Source organism: Prionailurus bengalensis, chromosome B4, assembly GCF_016509475.1.
Source record: "Prionailurus bengalensis isolate Pbe53 chromosome B4, Fcat_Pben_1.1_paternal_pri, whole genome shotgun sequence".
NCBI classification, from domain to species: Eukaryota; Metazoa; Chordata; class Mammalia; order Carnivora; family Felidae; genus Prionailurus; species Prionailurus bengalensis.
This window is the reverse complement of record NC_057358.1, coordinates 93,705,053-93,716,419: the sequence shown is the minus strand read 5'-3', so window position 1 is coordinate 93,716,419 and position 11,367 is coordinate 93,705,053. Positions and strand designations below refer to the sequence as shown.

General features: G+C 40.8%; 1 protein-coding gene and 1 long non-coding RNA gene across 3 annotated transcripts in view; one reads left to right on the top strand and one right to left on the bottom strand.

The window, feature by feature from the left end:
- Positions 1-8,527: 8,527 nt before the first annotated feature.
- Positions 8,528-9,711, bottom strand: LOC122473231. The gene is made up of 2 exons (XR_006294628.1): positions 9,334-9,711; positions 8,528-8,776 (listed from the first exon to the last, which is right to left on the bottom strand). It is a non-coding gene; the product is annotated as an uncharacterized LOC122473231 (long non-coding RNA).
- A 96-nt stretch (positions 9,712-9,807) lies between these two features.
- CPM (carboxypeptidase M) overlaps positions 9,808-11,367 on the top strand; it is an 82,856-nt gene continuing 81,296 nt past the window's right edge. Inside the window, exons 1-2 of one of the 2 annotated variants that reach the window (XM_043564940.1) lie at positions 9,808-9,904; positions 10,253-10,415. In XM_043564940.1, the coding sequence (XP_043420875.1) occupies positions 10,256-10,415 (160 nt within the window). In that variant the 5' untranslated portion in view covers positions 9,808-9,904; positions 10,253-10,255. Of the gene's footprint in view, positions 9,923-10,252; positions 10,416-11,367 lie in introns of both variants that reach the window. The other variant, XM_043564939.1, reaches the window with a different exon arrangement.

Below are 11,367 nucleotides of genomic sequence, written 5' to 3'. Positions count from 1 at the left end.
AGCAGGAAAAGTGAGTACCACTTTTATATTCAAAGACCATGCTTTTAAGAGAAAAAGTCACTGTCCCAACAACTGCTCCCAGACAGTAAATTATCACAATTGATAAAGATCTATTCCACTGTTGGCAGTATGTTGGAAGAAGCTGGTACGTAGAAATAAAAGAGAAACAGAAACATATACTAGGCCTTGTGTTCCTTCCTGTTTTGGTCATTTTCACCAGGTGGTAATAATAATGACAGCAGTTTTAGTTTGGGACTTATAAAGCATTTACAATATGCCACTGTTGGTTATAAGCGCTTAGCTTATAGTAACTCATTTAATATATGCAACCCTGTGAATTCCCTATAACCCTGTAAGATCAATACCATGATTAGCCTCATCTTATAGATAAGGATGTGAAAACAGAAGTTAAGTAACATGCTCAAGGCCACATAGCAAGTGATAAAGGTAGGGTTTAAATATGAGCAGTCTGGCTCCACAGACATAGCTTTTAGTAATTTACTATGTTGCTTATTATGTATAATATATTGATATTATATCCTTTCTAGAGTAACATTTATAAATCAGCAAGCATGTATGTACTAAGCACTGACCTAGATGCCATGGAGGAAACAAAAAATATAACATGATTCTTCACTCACTCTAGAGGTATCTTTCTGAAATAAATTAAATTTCATACTTGTCTAGATTTTTCCTGACAGTGGTTCTCAAGTGGTATGTTAGGACATACTGGAGTGTTGGATCAAACTTTGATCTGATTAAAGTGTAATTCTGCTTCACTGTCAGTAGATATAGAAAATGTTGAGCAAGGAAGGTCATGCTATGTAGTGTAGAATGTGGCCAAAACCACCAAGAAGAAGATGTAAGTAAGAGTCAGAAAGTAATATCAAATTGGCTCCCAAGAAAGATCACAGGTTTCTGAGAACACATGATGCTCTCTACTGGAGAATTTTGGCTCTTACAGAATGTAAGCTACATGAGGGCAAGGATTTGGCCTGTCTTGTTCACAGTTGTAATCCCTAGGCAATGTCCCAGTGCCTAGCACAGAGTAAGCAATAAATATTTCATAAAGGAATGAATGGATGAAAGGAAGAAACCAAGAGAGTGGGGCAGAGCTGCAAATGGGCTTACTCCCACAGTGATACATGAAAAAGTGATAATGGCAGATGCCTTTACATTAGAGTCATGCTATATATTGTCATACTCTTCCAGGAACTATGCTGTGCTTTTTAGTGATTTTAATAGTATTTTTCAATCCTTTCATTTCCGTTTTTTTTTAATGTTTATTTATTTATTCTGAGAGGAAACATGCATTAAGTGGGGGAAGAGCAGAGAGAGAGGGAGAGAGAGAATCCCAAGCAGGCTTCACGCTGTCAGCGCAGAGCATAATGCGGGGCTTGATTTCACAAACCACGAGATCATGACCTGAGCCAAAACCAAGAGTTGGGTGCTTAATCAACTCAGCCACCCAGGTGCCCCCAATCCTTTTATTTCTTTCTGTGTGCCATCAAGAATTCTAGGATTTAGAATTTTATCATAAATTCTTTATGAATCTCCTAAAGGAATGCTAACATATTTATAGTTGCACATCCAAGATAAAAGAACTACTTTGCTTGGATTTTGATGGATACTATAGATAGTATCTTATATAGATAGCTATATACATAGCATATAGAAAACACAATCACCATTCCTACAGAAATGCTTATTAACAAGATGTGCAATTCTAAAAAAAAAAGGGGGGGGGGGGAACAAAACAAAAATATGTACAACACAGACTATAGAATTCTTGTTTTAAACAAGATGCTTGAGTTAAGCTGTGTTCTTTAAATTTCTGGGTCCCACTGTTTAGGTATCACTCCTTGCTAGTCTAGAGGAAGGATCAAATCTTGGACTTTAATGGAAACCATCTAGCTTTTCACTAACAACTTCCATACCCTTGGCTAAAAATAATAATCTTTTAATTCTACTTTCAATCATAATGTCATTTCTTCTTTTGTGTTTATCAAGTACTAACAAATCCAATTTTGGTGGAGAGATAGATCTGATTCGGGGGAGCTACTTTGCAAGAGGTAGGTGTAGTGTGGAGAGGTACCAGAAGAGTCAGACTTCATATAAATACCCAATCCTTCTTAGATATATTGGAAGCAGCAGGCAGTGGAAAGAATCAGTGAGTGACATTAGTATAAGACATCATTTTACATGAGAAGTTTCAAGAAAATTTGTCTTTTTGAAGGCAATTTTTAGAGCAGCTTTCAGTTTATGATAAAAATGAAAAGGAGGTACAGAGATTTCCCATATACAGGTAACCCCTGCTTTTCAAAAATTTGTATCATACCACTTTGCTTTTACAAAAGCCTTACATTAGTATCTGTTTCTGATTTTTACTTTTTCAGAAAAAGGTGAAAAGTAAAATTAGCCTTCAGTGTTTGCTTCGCAGCAAGCCATTATAGAGACAGTGTGCACCTCAAGCAGCAAGAGTGACCCCACCAAACTCACTACATTCAGCATCTCTGCATCAAGGCTCCGTAGCTTTAAACTGTGTCTGTGAGCATCTATGCTTTATCTTGATTTATTTTGTGCATCCAGTAACAATATGTGTCCTAAGATATCAGAAAAGAGAGGTTATCTTTTGGGACTGAGAATGCTAAAAAAATCTTCCACTTAACGGTAATTGTGTCTTGGCTTTATGCCATTTAGACTTATGGGAGTTCTCTTAAGAAATCCATACTCCCTACCCCTTTGTATGCATAGCCTCTCGCATTATTAGCATCACTCACTAAAATGGGACATTTTTCATCAACGCTGAACCCATGTTGACCCATCATAATCACCCCAAGCCCATAGTTTATCTTAGGGTTCACTTATGTTGTTGTACATTCTGTGACTATGGACAAATGTATAATGACATATATCTATCACCATCACTGCCCTAAAAATCCTCTGTGCTCTGCCCATTCACAACCTTTCCATCTGGGCAACTACTGATCTTTTTATTGTCCCCATAGTTTTGCCTTTTCCAGAATGTCATACAGTTGGACTCATATAGTATGTAGTCTTTTCAGATTGGCTTCTTTTTCTTAGTAATATGCACTTAAGGTTCATCCATATCTTATCATGGTTTAATACCTCATCTCTTTTTAGCAGTGCATATCATTCCATTGGTGGATTGTATTACCATCTGTTTATCCGTTCATTACTGAAGGACGTCTCAGTTGTTGTCAAGTTCGGCAATTATGAACAAAACTTTTATAAACATCCTAGGGCAGGTTTTTGTGTGGACATAAATTCTTATCTCATTTGGGTAAGTATCAAGGAGCAGGATTGCTGGATTGTATGGTAAGAATTTGTTTAGTTTTGTAGGAAACCGCCAAACTGTCTTCCAAAGTGGCTCTACCATTTTGCATTTCCATCAGCAGTTCCTGTTGTTTCACCAGCATTTGGTGTTTCAGAGTTTCAGATGTTGGCCATTCTGATAGGTGTATAGTGGTATCTTATTGTTATTTTCATTTTCATTTCCCTGATGACATATGATGGGGGAGCATCTTTTCATACACCTATTTGCCATCTGTAGATCTTTGGAGAAGTGTCTCTTGAGGTCTTTGGCCCATTTTTCAATTGGTCCATTTTCTTATTGTTGAGTTTTAAGAGTTCTTTGTATGTTTTGGGTAACAGTCCTTTATTGGATGTGTATTTGCAAATAATTTCTTTCAACCCGTGGCTTGTCTTCTAGTTCTCTTGATATTGTCTTTTTGCCAAATAAAAGTTTTTCATTTTAATTAAGTCCACCTTTTCTTTTTTCTTTCTTTCTTTCTTTCTTTCTTTCTTTCTTTTTTTTTTTTTCATGATTCCTGTCTTTGGTGTCGTATCTCAAAATGTATCACCACACCTAAGATCATCTAGGCTTTCTTCTATGTTCTCTTCTAGGAGCTTTATAGCCTTGTAAGTGTTACATTTAGGTTTATGACCCATTTTGAGTGAATTTTTGTAAAGGGTATAAGGTGTCCAGATCCATGTTTTTTAAAGACAGTTTTATATCTCCTTCCCAATTGTATGCCTTTGCTTTTTTTTTCCCCCTCCTTATTGCATTAGCAAGGACTTCTAGTATAATGTTGAAAATGAGTAGTGGGAGGGGATATCCTTGCCTTGTTCCTCATCTTAGTAAAAACTCTTTGAGTTTCTCACCATTGAGAATGATGTGTTATAGGCTTTTTTGTAGATAGTCTTTATCAAGTTGAGAAAGTTTCCCTCTATTCCTAGTTTACTGAAACTTTTTATCATGGATGGGTGTTGGATTTTGTCAAATGCTTTTTCGGTATCTATTGATATGATCATGTGGTTTTTCTTTTTTTAGTCCCTTGATGTGATGGATTACATTAATTGATTTTTGAATGTTCAACTAGGCTTGCCTAACAAGGATAAATCCTATTGATCATGACGTATAATTCTTTTCATACTTCTTTGGATTTGATCTAATAATATTTTGTTGAGTATTTCTGCATCTATATTCATGAAAGAGATTGACCTATAGTGTTCTTTCAACGTCTTTAACCTCATAGAATGAGTTAGGAAGTGTTCCCTCCGCTTCTATCCTTTGAAAGAGTTTGTAGAGAATTGGTATAATTTCTTCTTTAAATGTTTGGTAGAATTCATGGCTAAACCCACTTGGGCCCACTTACTATTTAGGAAGGTTATTAATTATCAATTTGATTTCTTTAATAGACACAAGCTAAAAATTGTCTTTAAAAAAAGAAATTAAGGTATTAGCTTGTAGAAAATTAGTAAGATTATAATAATTTCTGTTTTGTAAAGAAGACAGCACCAAAGGTTATAGGTTATTGTACTATATGACATTAATCAGATTTATATTTAATTTAGCAGTAATTTAGAATGACTTCAGTATTTTTTTATACTGATGTATACACATTATTTCTCTTATCTTCTTTTAAGTGTATTTATTTTGAGAGAGAGGAGAGAAGGAGTGGAGGAGGGGCAGAGAGAGCGAATCCCAAGCAAGCCCCCTCTGCAAGTGTGGAGCCCAATGCTGGGCCTGATCCCAGGAACCATGAGATCATGGTGTGAGCCAAAATCAAGAGTCAGATGCTTAACCAACGGAGCCACTCAGATGTCCTTCTCTTACCTTTCTTTAAATCAGCTTTGTTTACTGCTGGTTTTCTCAATAGTGAGTTAAAAACTTGACTTGTGTCTAACTGTATTTGTATGAGAATTATTTTTTAACATTTTGAAATTATACTTTTGGCATTTTCTAGGAATACAACTTGGCCGCATATTTACACATCTTAAAAATGTACATGCTCTTTTACCTAGCAATTGCTTATCTAAGTATTGACCCTAAGAAGATAAGGATGTGCTCAAAGATTTAGCTCTAAGAATGTTTTTGAGTGTGCTTTATATAATAGTGAAATAGAAACAACTATGCAACATTAGAGGACTGCTTGATACCTAAATTTATTTTAAGAATGGTTTTTTCTGGGTAAGTGGCACTGGTAGGTTTCAAAAATTTCTTTTATGTTGTTCGTATTTTCTTATGAAACTTTTGAAAGAAGAAAAAAAGAAAGTTTAAAGATCACAAAGTCTAGTTACACTTCTCATTCTTGTTGACCTCAGTTGAGGTATTTAGCCCCTAGCTATAGTTTTTCTGTTCCAATTCCTGCCACTAACCCAGGGGACTTCAGCGTCTTTGAACAACACTGATCTACCATCCCTGCTTTTCAATTCCTTCATATCCCATTTCCAGTGCCTTCTTCAGTTCTGTAATTTAGTCCAAAGAAATCTTTTTTTTTTTTTAATATTTTTAAATGTTTATTTATTTTTGAAAGAGAGAGACAGAGTATAAGCAGGGAAGGGGCAGAGAGAAGAGGGAAACACAGTATCCGAAGCAGGCTCCAGGCTCCTAGCTGGGGCTCCAACCGACAAACCATGTGTGAGATCATGACCTGAGCGAAAGTTGGATGCTTAACCGACTGAGCCACCTAGGTGCCCACAGTCCAAAGAAATGTTAGGTACTGTGTTCATTCAGAACTGTTCACCTCTGATGTTCCTGTGTTTCTCGCCCTGGTCTGCTTTTAGATAAAAATGTCTTGTTTTTCTGATTAAAAGAAGTAACACATGTTTGCTAGAAAATTCTTTCAGAAAATACAAAGATTCAAAAGAGAGAATCAAAACACTGCAATCCAGGGCATACCACGTGGCATTTTTGTAACCTTTTCAACTTTTTGTTAGGAATAGTTTTTTTGTTTATTTTCTGAGATGGGATCTTACTATACATTTTGCTTTTATAATCTGATTTTTGCCACTCAGTGATTTATCTTTCCATGCCAATAAACACAGATCTACATCACCATTATTATGGCTGAAAAATAATTTATATTAGGACTATAATATTCTTTATCTAGGCCAGGGTGTCACAACCTCAGCACTATTGACATTTGGGCCAGATAATTTATTGAAGGCGTTGTACTGTGCATCGTAGGATGTTTTACAGCATCCCTGCCCTCTACTCGCTAGATGCCAGTAGGACTAGCCCCCTAGTCATGATGGTCAAAGAGGTTTCCAGCTATTGCCAAATGCCTTCTGTGGGCAATACTGCTGCAGTTGAGAACCACTAATATAATCAATCTGCTATGATTTGACATTTACATTTATCTACTTTTTCATAATTAAAAACAGTGGTGCTAATAAAGATCCTAACATATATAAACTCAGCACTTCTTCGAATTACCTGTATAGCTTAAATTCCTAGAAAGGAAGAACATACTTTTTTTTAGTTTATTTATTTATTTTTTACTTTTTTAAAATATATATTTTTTACTCTTTATTTTTGAGAGAGAGAGAGAGAGCTCAAGCAGGGGAGAGGCAGAGAGAGAGGGAGACACAGAATCTGAAGCAGACTCCAGGCTGTCAGCACAGAGCCTGACGCAGGGCTCGAACTCACGAACCGCGAGATCATGACCCGAGTCGAGGTGGGACACTCAACCCATTGAGCCACCTAGGCGCCCCTATTTCTTTATGTTTTAGGCAGAGGGAGAGAGCAAGTACACAAGCAGGGGAAGGGAAGAGAGAGGGAAAGAGAGATTCCCAATCAGCTTCTGTGCTGTCAGCACAGAGCCCAACATGGGGCTCGAACTCACGAACTGGGAACTCAGGACTTGTGCCGAAATCAAGAGTCAGACACCTAACTGACTGAGCCACCTAGGCACCCCAGGAATAACATATTTTAATGTTGATGTCTATTGCCAGATAGTCCTCCAGAAGTGTTGTATCAATTTATAGTACCATTTAAACAGCAAAAATGACATTTCCTCAGATTTTGTCCAAGAACTATTAATCTTTTAATTCTTTGTTAGTGATGGGACACCTGGGGGCTCAGTCAGCTAAGCAGCCGACTCTTGATTTATGCTCAGGTCATGAACTCACGGTCGTGAGTTCAAGCCTTGCATCAGGCTTTGTGCTCACAGCACAGAGCCTGCTTCAGATCCTCTGCCTCCCTCTTTCTTCCCCTACCCCGCTCACACTCTCTCTCTCCCTCTCTCTTTCTCAAAAATAAATAAACATTAAATCTCTCTTAGTGAAAAGTAAAACATAATACTACTTTGCCCTTTTAATTTGTAAATTATTTGATTTGCTAAGCAGGTTAGTAACTTTCACTATGTTTATTGGCCATTTGTATTACTGCTTTTGTGAGCTGCAAATTAAATGTCTTTTGTCCACTCTTGATTTTGTAAGAGCTAGTAATTATTTCTTCCACTTTGTAATTTTTCTGGTAACATTATGTGAGTTTTCCTTTACAGAAAGTATACATTTTTTATGCCGTCAAGTTATCAGTCTTTTTATTGTGGTTTTACTGTTAGTGATGTCATGCTTAGAAAGATCACCTCTGGGGGCACCTGGGTGGCTCAGTCAGTTGAGCGACCTATTCTTGATTTCCGCTCAGGTCTTGACCTTGTGGTTCTTGAGATCGAGCCCTCGGGGTTGAGGGGGCACTACGCTGACAGCACAGAGCCTGCTTGGGATTCTCTCCTCTCTCTGCCCCTCCTCCTGTTTCGTGAGTTGGAGACCCATATAGGGCTCCCCGCTGGCAGCTCAGAGCCCGCTTGGGATTCTCTCTCTCCCTCTCTCTCTCTCTCTGCCCCTCCCCTGCTCATGCTGTCTCTGTCTCTCTCAAAAATAAATAAACTTAAAAAAAAAATCCACTCAAAACCCCAACAATGTTGTATTAAGATTTTCCAACTCTTAGAAATCTGGTTTCTTTTTTTTGTTTTTTGTTTGTTTTTTGAGAGAGGGAGAGAGGGAGGGAGATCACACACTCAGACACATGCATGGGAGAGGGGCAGAGAGAATCCCAAGTAGGTTCCACTCCCAGTGATGAGCCAGAGGAGGGTTCCATCCCACAACTGTGAGATCATGACCTGAGCCAAAATCAAGAGTCAGGGGTTTAACAGACTGAGCCCCCCAGGTGCCCCAGAGTCTATTTAAAGACTTAAGAATCAAACTAGATTACTGAATAAACACCTCACAGTTCTTATAATGCGCCTGCCAACTTCAGTTAGGTAGGTACAAATATTATTTCCGTTTTACAGACCGGGAAACTAAGGCACAGTGGGTTGACACAACCTCTGAGAGTCAGAGCAAGTGATTGAGACCCAAATTGTGCGCGGCTTACAGTCTTAGGTTTTGTGTGTCTCCGCCCTGCGGCCTGGGAATCACAGGAGGCCTCATTGTTCCTAAGAGCCGGATTCTACAATAGTATCTCTATCTGCAACAAAGAAGAGGCAGGCAAATCAATAGCGGTTTTCAGTTCCTGACCGCATATTTGATTCACTCAAGGCACTTTTAGAAAATATCCTTTCCAGGGCCTTACCGAGAGAAATTCTGTCCAATTAGTCTTGAGTGGGGCACTACTATTTTTAATCTGTTAAAGAGGAACGTTATTCCCAACGCAGTGGTTTTCAAGCTTTTTGTATTCGCTGGACCCCTGACACCAATCTCCAATTACTTTCAAAGGTAATGTGTGGCAGGTGTGTGAGGTCTTTGCCCACACCACGAACCACCTGTCGGTTTTGGTGAACTCTTTGTTATCCCTAGTGCAAATGTAGACCACCCTGTTCTTCCAGAGAGAAGCATTTTAGGAAGAGGGGACTGAACTTGGCCTAGGGAGTAATGGTGAAGGGAGTGGTGGATTTACAAATAATGGCTTTGCTTCCTTCCACGTGATGTCCAGCTGTAAATTTCATGTAGTCAATCTCCTCCACCAAATAACTTGTCGGAAATTTTCTGGTACTCTACACTTGGCAGTTTAAAACTTGTACACACCTGCGTTTTTCTGTCTTCAATTCCCACGCGTCCCTAGTCCTCAGGGCATGGCTGGGGAGCCTGACACAGCTGGGAGCGCGGCCCCCTAGGGCTCACGCAATAGAGGCCGGTAAGAGCCACGTGGAGCTCTGGCCACATCCCTTGGCTCCAGGTGGGCCACGGGCCCAGCTCTTAACGGCTGCAAACTCACAGCAGCAGGAGACAGCCAACCGCCCGCGGGCCCCTCGTTGGAGCCGTGGCCCAGGAGAGGACACGCTTCCAATCCAGGGCGCTGGTAAAACCTGGGACCGCGACAGGCGACCTGGCCTTCCGCCGCGCTCCACCGCCCACCCGCACGTGCCGACGCAGCCCCGGAACCCCGAAGCGCGCCCGCCCGGGTTTGCCCAGGTGCGAAGGGCGCTGAGCCGCCCGGGCCGCGCCGCGCCGCTCGGCCCCGCCCAGGAGGGACCCGCGCGGCTCCTGAGTGGGCCGGCGGGAAGTCAGTCAGGCCTCGGGGGCGGGGCCCGGGTTGCGCCCGTCCCCCGGCCGGCTATAATGTCGGACTCCGAGTGCCTGCCGGCGGCGGGTGGAGGTGCGCGCCTGGGCAGGGGTGAGGTTCAGGGCGTGCGGAGCCCCGCGCAGCTGCCGCAGCTGCCGGCCGGCCGGCGACGACTCCGGGAGGAGAGGGAGAGAAGGAGAGGGAGGGGCGGGAGGCGGCGGCGGGATGGAGGGCACTCGGGGCTGCCCGTGCTGGGTTTGCACCAACTCCCGAAGGTGCTGCTTCCAACTTTTACCTCCTTGGAAGTCGGGAGCCGTAGTGTCAGGAGACTTGACATTAGGCGTGCTGATCCGAGCTAGTGACGCCCACAACCTCTCCCCCTCCCCCTCCCCCCCCCCCTTTTTATCTGTTCTCAGCTTTGTTATTTTTATTCATCTCTAGAAAATGGACTTCGCCCGCCTCTGGCTGGGGCTGCTGCTGCCTTCGGTAGCTGCGCTGGATTTCGGCTACCACCACCAGAAGGGGATGGAAGAGTTTTTGAAGAACGTGGCCCAAAACTACAGTTCTATCACTCGCTTACACAGTATTGGGAAATCTGTGAAAGGTAGGGTCCATCTCGTGCGCTTTCCCAAACTCCCGGTCCTCGCTTTCATTCATTAAGTCTGCCTTAGCTTCCTGTCCCCTTTCCCTGAAGCTGCTCAGGGGAGCTCCAAGCGGGTAGACCGGTGCCTTGCTTGTTGGTCGTTTTCTGCTTTTGTGTGTTGTGTTGTCTTCTGTTATTTTGTCCGCGCAGTAGTAGGAAGACCTGAATTTTACTAAACGTCTCTGCTGTCATTCAGTGTCATTGCGTCCTACGCGTTAACGGCGTTCTTTTTGCGCTCTTGCGCTGGTTGCTTGGGATGTGTATTTTTTTTTTTTTTCTTGGTAGATAAACTTCTGTCAGGAAAGTCTCCGTTTAGCCATCGCGGCTTTCCCTTTTTGTTGGCTTCTTTAAATATGATTTGGACTGTTAGTATCATTTTTATTCCCAGTCTCTTTTAAGCTAAACTAATTTCTGTTGGTGAGATTTCTGTCATTCGTAATTAGCCCTGTGACTTAAAATGATGCAGAAATATCATTTCTATAAGTTTCTTTTAATGTTAAAGAGTAGGTAAGACTTGTGTCATGTGTAATTAGCCCAATGGCTTAAAGTTATGGAAAAAAAAAAGGCTCTGACACTGATCAGAGACTGTTTTAAAGTTATCCATTTGAATAAAACGATTGCTGGTTAATAAACGTTAGCAATGATTGGAACAGGCATTTTCACATTTATCATTTAATTAATTTAGAAACTATATTAAATATAAATATATAGCTACATATTAAACCTCATTTTTACAGACAGGGAATTTAAATCAGAGATATTATTTTGCTCAAGATCACCAGGTGGTAGATTTTATAACCGGGATTGGCATTCAGATTGTTCTACTTAAAGGCTTAGATATTTTGGGGAGAAGGCAAATACTTTTAACAAACATTATTTCTTAATCTTTTTATTTTGGTACCCCTAAAGAGAT